General features: G+C 50.8%; 1 protein-coding gene across 2 annotated transcripts; it reads left to right on the top strand.

Annotated features, from left to right (window-relative positions):
• The first annotated feature begins 37 nt into the window (after positions 1-37).
• Positions 38-14,369, top strand: SH3BP5L (SH3 binding domain protein 5 like). Of its 2 annotated transcripts, none has more exons than XM_027970116.2 (7): positions 38-111; positions 563-1,173; positions 7,808-7,870; positions 8,040-8,168; positions 9,840-10,001; positions 11,799-11,972; positions 12,505-14,369. In XM_027970116.2, the coding sequence occupies exons 2-7, from the start codon at positions 991-993 to the stop codon at positions 12,949-12,951; spliced, it is 1,158 nt and encodes a 385-aa protein (XP_027825917.1). In that variant the 5' UTR covers positions 38-111; positions 563-990; the 3' UTR covers positions 12,952-14,369. The 2 variants fall into 2 exon arrangements, with proteins under 2 accessions (XP_027825917.1, XP_027825916.1); XM_027970115.2 differs by having other exon boundaries at positions 38-121.
• The last annotated feature ends 1,022 nt before the right edge of the window (positions 14,370-15,391 follow it).

Below are 15,391 nucleotides of genomic sequence, written 5' to 3'. Positions count from 1 at the left end.
ACAGGATGATGTATTTCCGCTTCCTTTCGGCCTCGTTGTATTTGGTTGGACCAGCTTGTTGCGGGGAGGGCGGGGGAAGATTGTTTGCAGCGGAGATCCGCGCACGGGAAGGTAAACTGAGGTAAAGTCGAACAGAGGGCGGGCTTTGCGCCTGGCTGTGTAGGAGGCTTGCGGCCAGGGTCCTTGTGATTTGGGAAGAGCGGGGGTTGGAGATGCGAGGCTCGGGTTGTCCGCAGAATTGGAGAGAGAAGAGGAGGTGGGGTGGGGCTGGGGGTTAAAAGGTGATTTGCAAAGCCTTACTGGGGTGGAATGACGCGGGCTGGGGAAGGGTTGGGGGAAATGATGGAGAGGATTAGGATGCGGAGGAAAGTCTGGAAGGCGCTGGTGGGGGAGGGGCTGGGGCCAGAGATCCTGAGACGCGGGAAAGGAGTTGAGGGGGTTGGTCGGAATATGGAGGTGTGGGAGGAAGGTAGTAAAGTCCTGGGGGGGCTGAAGGGTGGAAAGAGGCTGGTAACCGACGTTCGAATGCTGACTATGTACTTGGCCATTGTTTCCCCTGCAGCTCCTCAGAGACTCTTAGCCAGCAGCCTCTGCTCAGGCCCAGCCTTCTCTCTCCAGTTGCCACCACAGCCTGGAGGCGCCTGCCTCCGCCCTCCCGAATGGTGCTCCTCCTCGCAGGCCTCGGCCCAGGATCCAGGCCCCCTTTGCCCCCCGCCTCGGAGCTATTGCTCCGGGTCTCTCCTGGTGGACTCCCTGTGACGGGGAGGGAAGGACTTTTGCATATACAAAGCTATAGCTCTTGGGACCCCACTGGCCACTTGAATCTCGGCCTCTAACCGAGTCTGAGGTTCTTCCTGTGCCCTCGTTTTCCACTCTCTGAGAAGAGAAATCCTTCTTGCCACCCAGAGCCCAAGAAGCCCCAAGCTGGGGCCCTGGTCCCAGCATGTCAGTCCTCTTTTATGCTTAGGGCTGTGCCTTCTCCCTGCCAGCATGGCTGAACTCAGGCAGATTCCAGGGGGGCGGGAGACCCCACAGGGGGAGCTTCGGCCTGAGGTTGTAGAGGATGAAGTCCCTCGGAGCCCAGTTGCAGAGGAGCCTGGAGGAGGCGGAAGCAACAGCAGTGAATCCAAATTGTCCCCAAGAGAAGAAGAAGAACTGGATCCTAGAATACAGGTGAGGAGACTGAGCTGGGGGAGGATAGGGAAATTAGATTCTAGCTTTCCTGAAGAACTGTCAGATAAGTGAGGAGTTAGACTTACTCTTTTCCCAGTGCACTGGGGCAGGAAAAGAAAACAATGATTGTCAACAAATCATTGCAGTGTAGTGTCACAGTGCTGAAAGAGTTGTGTACGGTGGGAGTACAGAGAGAGGCTGGGCCTGAGTGCCTGGGATGTGTTGCTGCTGGCTTTACTGATAAATTGAAGTGACAAATTGGCAGTAGGAAGCACACTTTAGGTCAAAAGAAAGTAAAACTGCTGTTTCTTTTCCAAATATGCTAAGGGGCCGTTGACTCAGAGATGAAGTGTAAATGGGATGTGAGAGAAGATGGCTTTGAGATTGGAGGCAATTTTGAATCTTTTCCCCTCTCCTGCTTTCCTATCAGTGCCTCCCAGGGACATTCTTATTTGTGAAAGGTGAGACTCTTCATGTCTTATAAAGGTGGCACCAGGCTTAGGCCTGTAAAGAAATCTGATGTGTGCAAAGAGTTATATCAGGTGTGGTCAGTCCTTCATAATACACATTTCTTGCTTTGAGGATGCTGGGTCAATCAAACGAGTGGAAGAGCTGATCTGTTGCCTTGGAGCATTTACTAGTTGGTAGAGGGGCAGATACCAACCCACTCCAGTACTCTTGCCTGGAAAATCCCATGGACGGAGGAGCCTGGTGGGCTGCAGTCCATGGAGTCTCGAAGAGTCGGACACGACTGAGCAACTTCACTTTCACTTTTCACTTTCATGCATTGGAGAAGGAAATGGCAACCCACTCCAGTTCTTGCCTGGAGAATGCCAGGGATGGGAGAGCCTGGTGGGCTGCCGTCTCTGGGGTTGCACAGAGTCAGACATGACTGAAGCGACTTAGCAGCAGCAGCAGCAGAGGGGCAGAACTTTGTGAAGGAGGCAGTGGAGGAGAGGACAGGCAGCACACGTGGTAGATACATGACTGGCTGAGGCTGGATTTTGTGTTTCTGGACAGTGGCAGGGAAGAGTCCCCTGGAGAAGCTGTTTAGACAGGTGAGAGCCAGGGTGTTCCTGTATGTTTGGGGCCTGAGTCTGCTGTTTGGTATGATAGCATCCCCCAGATTCTGATGTGGCAGTGATTCACACCTCTGCAGGTGAGTAAGAGCCTCCCAGCGCTCTCATTCCTGGGCTTCTCTGTCAACAGACCTTTATTAGGTTACTTTAGTGAGTCAGGAAGGTTTCAAAGCTAGTCCTAGCATCCTTCCTGCTTTCTCTTGGTGGAGTTTCCTGGGACGTGTGTGGGGAGACTGTCTGTGCTGATAGTGTAGCAGTGGTGAGCCATTTGTTTACTGGCATGAGTCAGTAATTTATTTCTGCTCTGTTTCATGGGCATTGCATTGAAAACAACTCAATTTCTCCTGCTAGTTCTATATAGATATATTGTCCACCTAGGACACAAGTCGTAGTGAAAAAAGCCTTGGGCTGAGATTCAAGCATCCTCTAGCCCTATGATTTGTGATTTTCATGTAAGTTACATAACCTTTTTGAGCCGCCTTTTCTTCATTTGTAAGATGAAGGCTTGGTGTAGCTTATTTGCACAGCTCTTTGCTGCTCTGCTCTAACTCTGTCCTGTGATTCTTTTCTTTCACAAACTCTGTTGCCTATCTTTGATGAAAGTTTATAGGTCTTGCTTTGAGAAAGAGATCTCTTTGTCAGGGAGGAGGGCCTGTTGACATTCTTCATATTCCCCTTTGCATCATTCCTTGCTCAGCTGCAGAGGAGAATAAGTTGTGGTTTCTTTGCTTAGTCGCTTCTGCTCCTGTGTAGTTTTCCATTGCCTACACAGGCAAAGGTGGTGGTGTTAAAGGGCAACTTTAATGCTGCACTGTTCAATAAAGTAGCCACTAGCTGCATGTGGATACTTACATTCAGTTAAGAATCAATTAAAAAAATGGAGTTCCTCAGGTGTTGCTGGCAGGGCAGATGTAGAACATTTCCATCATCATCGACAGTTGTATTTGGTGAACTCTGTGAGGGTCAGCGGAGAAGGTGATGGCACCCCACTCCAATACTCTTGCCTGGAAAATCCCATGGACGGAGGAGCCTGGTAGGCTGCAGTCCATGGGGTCGCGAAGAGTCGGACATGACTGAGCGACTTCACTTTCACTGTTCACTTTTATGCATTGGAGAAGGAAATGGCAACCCACTCCAGTGTTCTTGCCTGGAGAATCCCAGGGATGGGGGATCCTAGTGGGCTGCTGTCTATGGGGTCGCATAGAGTCGGACACGACTGAAGTGACTTAGCAGCAGCAGCAGCGAGGGTCAGAGAATACTGAGCGAGAGTAAGATTCACCTTGCCTTGAGTGAGCCTGAAGTGTTAATGAAGCAAGACGGACAGAAGGACCCTAGTCCCTGTTGCTAAACCAGGAGGCACGTTGTGGAATGTTGTAGGTTATGTAGGGAGGCAAGGTCTTATTGTAGAGGCCTTCCTCGCTGATGAGGCTGGTCTAGTGCTCTGGCCTCAGCAGAGATGCAGCGTCTTTTTGCTGGGTGGAAGAGGCAGCTTGATGTGAGGAGCGCCTTTCATGGTGAAGGCTGGTGGCCTTCAGATCCGGGTTTGGGCTCTTCTAGATGAGAAAGACATTGGGTATGTGTCTTTTGAGTTTCTTTGTAGTGTTGACAGTATGCAAGATCATGTTATCCTGATCCTATATTTTAGCACTTTAAATAGATTGGTGCGTTCAGTGGGTCTCTTCCCACAAATCCATCAGTACCTCCCAGGGGAGTTTAGAAACACTCGTTCCTGAGCTTCGGCCAGACATGTACATTCTCCTCTTGTTTGGGGTGAGAAGTTATGACTGGTGGCCTGGGTGAATCCACGGATCCAAGGATAGCCCAAGGATGGAGACCCTATTCAGGTATTTTCTGGAACTCTCAGAAATGGTCCCTTAGGCCCAGGCTCTTTCTGGCATGGGGAATGGGGATTCTTGGCAGACAGACAGCTTGTGCCTTCTTGCCTGGAAGTTGTCTGGAATCCTTCTGGAAGTTGGAGGGAAGCCAGGTGGCTGCCAGCTGTAGGCCTACCTGAAGTGTGCTGCACCCCAGGGAAGTACACTGGATGTCTCTCTGTGCCTTGACCTCAGCACAGTTTTTCTGAGGCATCCAGGCTGGGGCTTAGCTTTCTGAGAGGTAGGGTCCCAGTGACAGGAAGGAATAGAGGAGGGTAGTACTGGGATGGGCCTGGGTCTTCTCTCCTATGACCTTTCTCAGCCCTCTTTGTGATGGACACATTTCTTTCCTCAGGTAAGTAGATGCTTTCATTCACCTCCTCCTCCTCAGAGTGACTTTGCAATCTCTGGATTGTCTGAAATGTTTAGTTTAGCTTGCTCTGGAGGTCATTTTTACTTTATTTCTAAGTCTTTAGGTCCTGTATCACCCTAATCCTCCTGACTGACTGTGGACTTGGGTTTTTTTTTTTTAAATCAAGATATACCAATATTTGATTTAGGATATTATATAAATTTCGGGTGTACAACAGAGTTCATAAGATTATACTTCATTTTGGCCTTGAGTGTTTTAATGGCTTGCACAAGTTGGGCAAGAGCATCTGTCTCCTAAATGCCTTTGACTCAGTGGTCTGGCATCCTGGGCATCAGCCTGGTGTGCTCAGGGAAGGTCACCCTCCCTGCGGGCTGCAGGCTCACTGATGGATGGCGAATGCTGACTCAGACTTCATCCTCCTCGAATTCGATTTCAGTCAGGTGCCAGGAGTCCCTGGTGCAGCAGGCCAAATGGAATATGTTGCCAGTGGTCCAAAGCAGAGCCTTGGGCGCTTGTTGGCTTCCTGCTGTGCTTTGCCCTCGGTCTGCCTCAGCCTGGCTACCCCATCCCCTAACCCTTTGCCCTCCAGCCTGCTCTCTCCCCAGTCTCCTTGTCCTGTTAGAGCTTTGTGCCTCTGAGGAGCAGACCTCAGAGTCAATAGGAAGCCTTTTAAAATTGCTAGAGGTGCTTTGTGGGTACAAGTTTCAGTACAGAAAGACATACATGCCTGCTTCTGTAGACCAAGAGCCAAAGTCTTTCGTTTTCTTTCTAGTGACGATGACTTGCCATTCACTCCTCTGATGGTCTTGTCAGGGTCTGGGAGTGCTTTGGGCTGTGGAACCAAATGGAATCCTGTCTGAGACCTTGGTTTGCTCAGAGGAACATTACAGGGTGCCTTTTACCCACCTCTTTCTCTTCTCCCCCAAAATTACTATTATCTTACCAGGACTGTGGGTTTCCTTAGGTGGTGGTACTCCTGTCTTCGAGGTATCCATCTAAGGACATCATTAGTCCTAGGAATGTAATCAGTAGTAGCAGGAAAGCCAGATCATAGGTCCAGTCCTGGGTCCCAACTCCATCCCTGATTCCCTGCCCCTGCCCCATCTGTCAAATGTGAATGGGATGAGCTAGAGAGTATTCCAGTGGGAACTGCTGAAAGGACTGGTCACCTCCTCCCTTAGATTATCTGAAACTCCCTGTGGGCCAAGTTCAGCCACAGAAAGCAGAGCCCAAAGAGGGCCTGGTTGCCTCTCACCCAGACAGGAATTGTCTTTTCTGACAGTTTCTTTGTGGTGATCTCATTAGCTGAAGGGGACGTCCCTGTCAGGAAGGCACTGTGAAACTCAAAGCTGTGTGTGTGTCGGCTGGTGTTGGCACTGCCCCAGGCTTTCTCTGGGGTCCTCTGAGCCATGCCGGCGGCCTGTTTTCCACAGTGGCCAGTTGTTACCTTGTGAGCACTGAGTTGTGTGACTAATCAGTGGATCTTGTGCACTAGCTTCTAGATCTACACAGACCAGTACAGGAGCCACATCCGACTATCCACGTTAAGCTGTGCTCTAAGGTCAGATGCATGTGGATTTCAAAGCCATGGTTTAAAATAAAAAGTTCCAATATTGGTAATTATTATTTTATGTTGATAACAGGTTGAAACTGTGTTATTATTTTAGATATATTGAGTTAAATGTACTGTTAAAATTTCATCTTGGTGGTTTTCTTTCTTTTACAAATGTGGCTTTTATAAAACTAAACATTCCGTATAAGGCTCACATTCTATTTCTGTCAGATATCTCTGTTCTGAAAAGTTTAGAGACAAGTTTGTGTCCTCTCTGAGGCAGAGTCTGCATTGTTGGGAGTATGCGTATTTTCATATCATTGTTCCTGGTTTTGTTGCATGTTTCCTCCTCTGTGTTCTATCTTATTCTGTAATTAGAGCACATAACTTGATTTCTTGCATTCTTACTTGCTGACTCAAATCTTTTAGAGCTTGAGGTGAGGTACAGAAATAAAAGGACTAAAGGGGGATCACACAGTGGGCTTTTGAAAGGGCCAAATGAAGTATACGGGAGCAGTGATGGCAGCGTTCCTCACTTCCAGGTGCAGGTGGAGTGTAGGGCGTGGTCATGGGCAGCAGGCAGACACCAGGCTGGCTACTGGTGGCCTGTCCAGGGCTTCTGGAGGAGGAAGCTATAGCTGAGCACCAGGCATCTCTCTAGGCACTGCTCTTCCTCGGGAGTGTCATTGGCTCCCTGGGCCCCAGGAACTTGACCAAGGGGAGGGGAGGATACTCAGGCCAGCACCCTCCCTGCCACTGAAACGCACGGGTGGTTTTTGCTGCTTTTGCCAGTGCTTGGGGCCAGTGGGGAGTTCAGGCCAGTGTGTCTGGTGAACTTTTTCCTGAGGCTCTCCCTCCTTGCCATAGGATCTACTGTGTGGGGACCTGGGGTTCTGTCACCACCGCCCAAGCAGTTAGAACCATGTGTTCTTCCCTGATCTTGACCTTAATTGTTCACGAAGTCCTAATAATTTTGCATCCTGGATTTCCCAGGGATCTGCCCTCTCCTTTCCCACCTGGAGTACTTGAGACAGCCTCCACTTTTGTCTCTCTGGCCCCTCCAAGCTTTCCCTACATTGCCCAAGTCTGCCTTCCTAAACCACTGGGGGCATCAAGCTCTGAGAGGTTGCCCCTGCCATTGGGAGAAGTCCGAGTATCCTGTCCCTGTGCCCAGCCTCTCTGGCTTCTCTCCTGACAACCTGCCTGCTCTGGTCACCTGCTCTGCTGTTGGTTCCCAGCCCTTATCATGCCCTCCTCTCTATGGCTCCTCACATGACCAAGGGCCTGTTGCTGCATCTTTGTGCTCTAAATTCTAGGTTTCATGGTGCTGAGTGTGTAAGTATGTAGTAAAAATGTGCTGGGTGAGTAGGGTCCAGAGGTTTCTCCTTGCCTGGGACAGACCATTAGCTCTGAGGAGACTCCTGGCTGGAGGAGGAGGAGGAGGTGGTGGTGCAGTCTGATGGCAGCAGACTTGTTGCCACTGTGTTGTGTGCGTAGGAGTTTTCCATACTGAACCTCAATTCTCTTGTCCTTAAAATGGGGATTTACTGCGTGATATAGAGGAGGAATTGTGAGGATTACAAGAGGCTGTATGTTATTAGATCTCTGACAAGAAGCCATTTGACAGTGACCTGTTCCATTTCTTCCCTTCCCTACTTGGCTGGGCTTTCCCTCTGTACCCATGTTCCTGCCCTGCCTGGTTCATATGAGGCTGCTTTTGTCTGCTGCTCTAACTTTCTGCCTCTCTCTGTGGCAGGAGGAACTGGAGCATCTGAACCAGGCCAGTGAGGAAATCAACCAAGTGGAGCTGCAGCTGGATGTGAGTGATGCTCCTTTTCCTCACACTCTTGGGCTGATTCCAGAGGTGCTTTCATCATTTTCTGTCCTCTTTCAGTACAGTGGCAGGGGAAGGGGCATGTGTGAAAAACAAGAGGGGTTAGGACCCATGCACATGCCTCCCTCTGCCTGTGTCCCTATTCTTTTGCCAGGAGGCCAGGACCACCTACCGGAGGATCCTGCAGGAGTCAGCAAGGAAGCTCAACACGCAGGGCTCCCACTTAGGGAGCTGCATCGAGAAGGCCAGGCCCTACTACGAAGCTCGGCGGCTGGCTAAGGAGGTATGGCCAGCTGACCCACATTCTGGGGTGGGGGGCTGCATGCAGAGCCTGGCCCTGTAGTCTTCTGTCTCTGTATGGGGTGTGAGACAGAGCACCTTTTCTAGTTATCTTTTCCTCTTTTATCCCCTTTGGTTCATGCTCTCTTTGCTTACTTCTCCACTCTTTTACCCTACTTCCTTCTTTTTAAATTTTTCTTTATATAAATAATATGGGGTCACTATTGGAAGGCTGTAAGTGTAGCTTGTAACTATGAAAAAAGATAAGAGAACCAAAATCTCTCCAGATCCAACCACATGCATGTTTTGTGATTTTTGTACCTGAAAGTTGTTTTAGTCAAGTATGGTAAGGTGACAGACACAGACAACTGCCTTAAAAAAGTTTATTACTTAGTTCCTAAGAGAATAGACGGAGAAGGCAATGGCACCCCCTGTCAGATTATTCAGGACTACATGGGGAAGCACCTGAGTGGGTGAGGAGGCAGAAAATGTGAGGGGAAAGCTTATCTCAGAGCTTTTATTGTAGAGCCCTTATCGTTGTTTTCACGGGAAGGAGTAGGTAAGACAGGGTAGGCAGCTTTGAGAAAATTTAGGATTGGCCAGTTTGAATAACAGAGGCAGGCTCTGGACTATGGGGAAGGTCTTTAGTTTTCTGGTACCTAGCCTTTCAGTGATTTAGAGCAGGGGAGTGAGTGAGTGAGTGAAGTCACTCAGTTGTGTCCGACTCTTTGTGATCCCATGGATTGTAGCCCACCAAGCTTCTCCGTCCATGGGATTCTCCAGGCAAGAATACTGGAGTGGGTTGCCATTTCCTTCTCCAGTAGAGCAGGGGAAATACTGGCTTAAGAGAGTTAGATAAAGTAGGTGATGGGCTTCAGATAGGTGGATTTGCATATACAAAGTGTGCTCACAGAGTAGTTCACTGTCTCTAGAAGTCAAGCAGCCCTAGAAGGGCCAGGAAGACCTCCAAGATATCAAAACATCATGAAACATAGAAAAATAGAAATGCGATTAATACAGCACAAATAATTGCTAAAATTTTTTTTTTTTTAAAATATATCCTGCCAAAATGGGATCACTGTTTTTATCTCTTTATTATTTGAGGACATGATTCCATGTCAAGAATTACCCATCCATGACATTGCTTTTAGGAACTTAAGATTTTCTTATGTTAGATGAACTATTATTTGTTTAACCAGTTTCCTATAACTGAAAACTTAGGTTTGTTTCTAGTGTTTTGTTTGGTAACTATGTTATGATGACTGTCTCCAGGCAGTTGTCTGGTTATTTCATTCAGCTCATCTGCTGGACTGGAGCTGATGGTCTCAACCATCAACTAACCACCTTCCAACTAAAAGGTGTGGAGTTTTCTTTGTTCTTCCTAGGGCAGAAGTCCAGCAGCCTTGGAGAGTGCTGGATTTTTTAAGCTTTGCCCTCCACTGGCAGTATCCTTCTATTTCTACATGTATTTCTTCTCTTAGCTTACCCTTGGAACATATTCTTTGTAGAATTTTGCTTCCTCAGCAGTTATCCTTAGTGCAGTTTGGGAGGTGAAGCCAACATTTTACAGTGGGCCTTTTTCCTTCTCTTGTCCTTGCGCAGGGAGGGTGTCCATGGGCAGCTAGGGGTCTTTGCAGCTCAGTCTCCTGAGGTCCTTCCCCACCCTCCCTCCCAGGCCCAGCAGGAGACGCAGAAGGCAGCACTGCGGTATGAGCGGGCTGTGAGCATGCACAACGCTGCCCGGGAGATGGTGTTTGTGGCTGAGCAGGGCGTCATGGCTGACAAGAACCGGCTGGACCCCACATGGCAGGAGATGCTCAACCACGCCACCTGCAAGGTGAGCCAGGCAGTGCCAACTGGTCCCTTCTGCCAGTTCTGGTACTTCGTTTGCTTTCCCTGAATCCTGTCACCTTCCTCACTCCTTTCTGTCTCTCTCCTGCTCCTGCCTTCCCTCAGTTTTGATTCTGTTTTAGGAAAAGTTTGGTCCTAGCTCTCTGCCCTGTTTGGCCTCCTTGTGTCCCATATATACTTCCTTTTGACTTAGAAGGTCCTTCTCGGCTTTTGAATCTTTGCCTCCAGATGTGGGAGTGACTCAAGTAGTTCATTCCTGAATGTTCTGGATTCAACTCTCCTCTGTTATGTTTAGCTGTGATCCTTTGTTTCTATTTTCTGAATATTCTTCCTTTCTTGGTTTTGAGCTCTGCCAGCGTGCCTTTTATAATTTGTGTATTATTTCCAGTCTTTTCTATGGGATTTGCTTGTGGCTCAGGTGGTAAAAATCCACCTGCAATGTGGGAGACCTGGGTTTGATACCTGGGGTGGGAAGATCCTCTGGAGAAGGGAAAGGCTACCCACTCCAGTATTCTGGCCTGGAGTCGGATGTGACTGAGAGACTTTCGCTTCGCTTCTGTGGGGTCTGGGGAGTGGGAGGATCCCTGGTATCAGTTCTAGTCTCCCACCTTCACCTTGTAAAGAGCAAGTGTCTTAGTCCATTGGCTTTACTACAAAATAACAGACTGGGTGGGTTAAACATCAAAAGTTTATATTCTGGAGGCTAGAATATTTCAAGATCAAGGCACAGGCAGATTTGGTGTTTGCTGAGGGCCTGCTTCTTGCTTCCCATATGGCCAGTTGTCTTTTCACTATATTATTACATGGCTGAAGGACCTGGGGAGCTCTCTGAAGCCTCTTTTATAAGGCAGATAATTTCATTCGTGAGAGCTCCCCACTCTTGAGCTAATCACTTCTTAGAGGGCCCACATTAAGGTTAGGATTTCAACACAAGAATTTTTTTGGGGGGGTAGGGTGGGGGGGGGTGTACTTCTCTGGTGGTTAAGACTTCACCTTCCAGTGCAGAATGTGTGGGTTTGATCCCTGGTCGGGGGAGCTAAGATCCCACATGGCTGGTGGCCAAAAAAAACACAAAAGATAAAACAATGTAACAAATTCAATAAAGACTTTAAAAATGGTCCACATTAAAAAAAAAAAAAAACACACCTAAAAAAAAATGCTTGAGATGACACAATCATTTATTCTGCAGGAGTAAGTGTCGGCTCCTGAGGAGTGGTCATTTCGCAAGCTCTTTTGTGTGCTCCTTAGTCCAGGCCCATGGGTCACATGAGAGCAGGAGTTCCACTTCTCTGGAGCTCACACAGCACTGGGGGAGGGGTTGCTTGCTGAAGCTGTGTGTGTGTGAGGTCGACTTCTTGGTCTTGGTGGATGTGGTGTCTGGAGCCCTTCCCTGTTAGCTGCTTGGACATGGAAACCTGGGGAGCCCAGTGCAGAGCTGTGGCTCTCCCAGTGAGGCTCCTCCCTCCCCCCAACCCCCAAGGGTGAGCTCTGAGGACCACGATGTGGCAGATGTGTCACAGAGGGATGGACATTTCCCGCACGCTCGTGAGTGGGCTGAGGACCTCGGCCCCTCCTGGCAGTAGCAAAGCTGAGAGGTGGCGGGTTGCGCAGGTAACAGCAGGCAGGCGCGAGGACTCACAGTTCTCTTGTGCCTTGGGAGCTCAGTGCCTTCTCCGGGCTCTGTAGACAGTTTACCATTTGGAGTGACAGACTGGGCAGGCTATAGGGGCAGGAGTGTGGGTCCGTGTTCAGTGGTGTGTGTGCTCCGCCCCACCTGGCCCAGGTGAACGAAGCAGAGGAAGAGCGGCTTCGTGGTGAGCGGGAGCATCAGCGCGTGACGCGGCTGTGCCAGCAGGCCGAGGCTCGGGTTCAGGCCCTGCAGAAGACCCTCCGCCGCGCCATTGGCAAGAGCCGGCCCTACTTTGAGCTCAAGGCCCAGTTCAGCCAGATCCTGGAGGTAGCTGAGTGTGGGGGGAGGGGCGGAAGATGAGAGGGAGCAGGCATAGAAAGGGAGGGCCGGTGAAGGGGACACCACTAGTCTCTTTCTCTGGGCCATCCACCAGGCCGGTGTCGTGGGACAAGTATGCTCAGAATGATTCCACAGGAATGGGAGGTGGGGGTGGGGAATGGATGCTGACAGAGAAGGGATGTAAAGGAGAAGAAGTGAGAATTGGGGGAAACCAGAGAGAAAGGGGAGAGGAATTGGCCAGATAGGGAACGGGAACAGTGGATGGGAATGAAGACCTGGGAGGCAGACCCTGGAATGCCAGGTAGGACCAGGGCAGATTGCTAGGGAAGGAGGATCCCAGGAAGAAGAGGAGTGAAGAGGGGCTGGGTAGGGCTGGTTCTGCACTGCAGATTAGTGGTTGGGGATGAGCAGAGCCAAGATTGGAGAAGGGACATCTCAGTGGGTCTGAGAGGACTTGGCAGCTCCAGGGGCCTCAGACAGTTGCCCCAAGGGTCACCTGACTCTGACCCTCCCTCTGCAGGAGCACAAGGCCAAGGTGACAGAGCTGGAGCAGCAGGTGGCCCAGGCCAAGACCCGTTACTCAGTCGCCTTGCGCAACCTGGAGCAGATCAGCGAGCAGATTCATGCGCGGCGCCGGGGCCAGCCTGCTCATACCCCGGGCCAGAGGCGTTCCTCTCCAGTGGGGGCGGAGGCTGGGCCTGATGGTGGCGAGGATGCGGACAGCGGGATCATCGAAGGGGCGGAGGGTGGAGGGCTGGAGGAAGGCGTCAGCCTGGGGCCTGGCGCCGCCCCGGACACTGACACGCTGAGCCTGCTGAGCCTGCGCACTGTGGCTTCGGACCTGCAGAAGTGCGATTCCGTGGAGCACCTGCGAGGTCTCTCGGACCACACCAGTCTAGATGGCCAGGAGCTGGGTCCCCGGAGTGGGGGTCGTGGAGGTCGCCACCAGCGCAGTATCAGCCTGTAGCCCGGTGCTCAGGGTGGCTGATGCATTCATACCACCACTGGCCCAAGGAGGGCCCGGCAGGTTCCCAGCTCCCTCTCCTCGGGTCCTTACTTCCCCCAGAGAGGTCAGGTTGGCTGTCTTGAGTCTGTTGTATATGTCCTGGCTTTCTCACCTTGCCCTGCCCCCACAGGTGGCAGCTCTCTTTGCCTTACCCTTTCAGAAGGCTTGTCTTTGGCTCTGACATCTCCTTTCCCCGTGTTGGTCCTTCACAGTCTGTCTGTCTGCTGCCCTCTTTCTGACTTCTGTCTGGTTTTTCCCCCTCAGGGAAATTTGTCTGGGCAGCACAGGGAAACCATCAGAGAAGGTGGGCACTGGATCTGGGTCCCAGCATCTTGGTCCCCCCAGCTTGAGTGAATGGATGGGTCCCCCTCCTGCCTACTCATCTCCCAGGTGGTTCCTGGGATGTTGCGGAACCCTCCAGCAGCCCATCCTCTGTCCCAGCCTGCTCATGGGTAACATGTAAGAAATGCTGCAGACTGTGTGCCTCTGGAAGACACCACCCATCCCTTTAGTGCTCCCTCCGTATGACCGAAGCCACCTGTGCCTCAAAGCAGGACCTGAGGGATACTGGTGTCGGAAGGTGAAGCCCAGTCCCATTGTCAACCAACACTACAAATGGGCGCCCGTCTGCATTGTGTTTCCCCAGCTGGGCTGTGTCCAACATTGCCAAGGTGCTAGTGGGTCCATGTTGGGGGGTGGAGATGTAGTGAGGTTCTGATGGCTGAAGCTCTTCCCATTTCTGCTGTGGAGTTAGGTCTGTTTACTTTTTCTGGGTAGAGGATGCTGAACCAAATCTTGGCATTCTTCTGTCGGGAGGAGTTAGGGAATTTGGTGCTCAATTGCTCTCCCTCACTCTTCCTGAAACCAAACCATACCTAGTCCAGAATCCCTTGGGGGATGCTCAGGTTTGGCTGCAGAGCCTCTGCTGATACAGGGCAGGGTTGGCCTGCAGTGAGGGAACCCACCCTCCATAGGGAGCAGTTTCAGGTGTCTGATGGCACTCCCATGCTGTGTGGGGGAAAGGCAGGGAAGCTACACTGGATCTGGGTGCCTTGGGGAACCAATCCTCCTGTCCCACCCCAGGAGGGCTGAGAGCTGGACTCTGGACAGGAGAATTTGTGCCTAGGCCTGTGTGCCGCTGCCATCAACGAGGAGGGCTGGGGTGGGTTGGGGCAGGGCCTTCAAATAGAGGTTGTCTCTCTGTCCCAGGGTTAAAACAGGATGGTCATGATGAGAACTGCCAGGTTTGAGGTGGCCATGGGTGGAGGGAAAATGGAGGAGGATGTGGGCGTGCGTGCGTGCATGCATGTGCCTGTGTGTATGGGGGGAAAGGGTCTGCCCCTGATTTTATTTAAATAAAATAGTTTATGTAACAGTAATGTTTATTGTCTCTTTCAGGGGAGGGAAGAGGAGAAAGGGGTGAAGATGGAGAGAAGGGAGAAGCAGGGTGAAGCGAGGTGCGTTTTGATGGAGTAGTCAGGGAAGGTCTCTTGGGAGGTGAAGGATGAGATGGATCAAACTTCCCGCCATGAGAGGAGGGAAGGTTTATGGCCACAGGGCTGGGGTGAATGCGCACCAGGTCAGTGGTGTCCGAAAACACTCTCCCCCACCCCCCCCCAACAACCACCGATCTGCTAGCCGGGAAGGGCTCTCTGCAGGGTGGTATGGGTGTGTCAGCCACCGGTGGTGCAGATGAGATGATGGTGCCAGTCCTGAACATGAGCATAAATAAAGGGGAGGGACAAGTAGGGTTGCGGCATTTAGCAAATATACAGGATGCTCAGTTAAACTTGCGTTCCAGATAAGACAGTATTTTTGCCTCCCTGCGGTGTTTAGGACATACACATTGTCATTTGTCTGAAATTAAAATTTAACATAGGTAAAAGGTGACTCAAGTCAGGGCTTGACCTGTTGTGGGTCAGGAAGAGTTTGAGTACATTTGGACCGGCAGCCTGTGAAACATCGAGTGGAATCAGGTTGGGGAAAAGACAAGAACTTCAAAAGGTGCAGAGGTGGAGTGAAGGCTTTCAACTGAGCCCTACCAGAGGTGAGCCTGCATTTATAGCCAGCTGAGGAGCAAGTCAACTGAGGGATGGAGAAGATGCTAACGAGGAGGAAGGGGAGAGACTGAGTGGGAAATGGGTATCTTGACCTTTAAGGGCAAGGTGAAGGCCAGCAGTTAAAGGGACAGGAGGGCAGAGGAGTGACCCTGGTGCCCTCAGATGGTAGATGGGCCATTAGGAGCCTCCATGTACCCTTTGACAAGACTGTCCAGGTGTGAGACTGCCTTTCCTGGCCTGACTTCTTAATTGAGAAATGCGATAAGGTAGCTAGGTGCCAAATACTTGCTTTATCACTGGAAAAGCTGCTCTGAGTATATGGCCTGTGTCCTTGGCCAAGT

The sequence above is a fragment of the Ovis aries genome, chromosome 5 (assembly GCF_016772045.2).
Source record: "Ovis aries strain OAR_USU_Benz2616 breed Rambouillet chromosome 5, ARS-UI_Ramb_v3.0, whole genome shotgun sequence".
NCBI classification, from domain to species: Eukaryota; Metazoa; Chordata; class Mammalia; order Artiodactyla; family Bovidae; genus Ovis; species Ovis aries.
The sequence above is the reverse complement of the archived record's forward strand: the minus strand, read 5'-3'. Positions and strand labels throughout refer to the sequence as shown.

Bases quoted from the DNA above. Each gene is read 5' to 3' on its own strand.
- SH3BP5L (XM_027970116.2), top strand. From the start codon at position 991: ATGGCTGAACTCAGGCAGATTCCAGGGGGGCGGGAGACCCCACAGGGG. The intron at 10,002-11,798 runs GTGAGCCAGGCA...CACCTGGCCCAG, and splicing joins TCAACCACGCCACCTGCAAG to GTGAACGAAGCAGAGGAAGA. The intron at 11,973-12,504 runs GTAGCTGAGTGT...CTCCCTCTGCAG, and splicing joins AGTTCAGCCAGATCCTGGAG to GAGCACAAGGCCAAGGTGAC.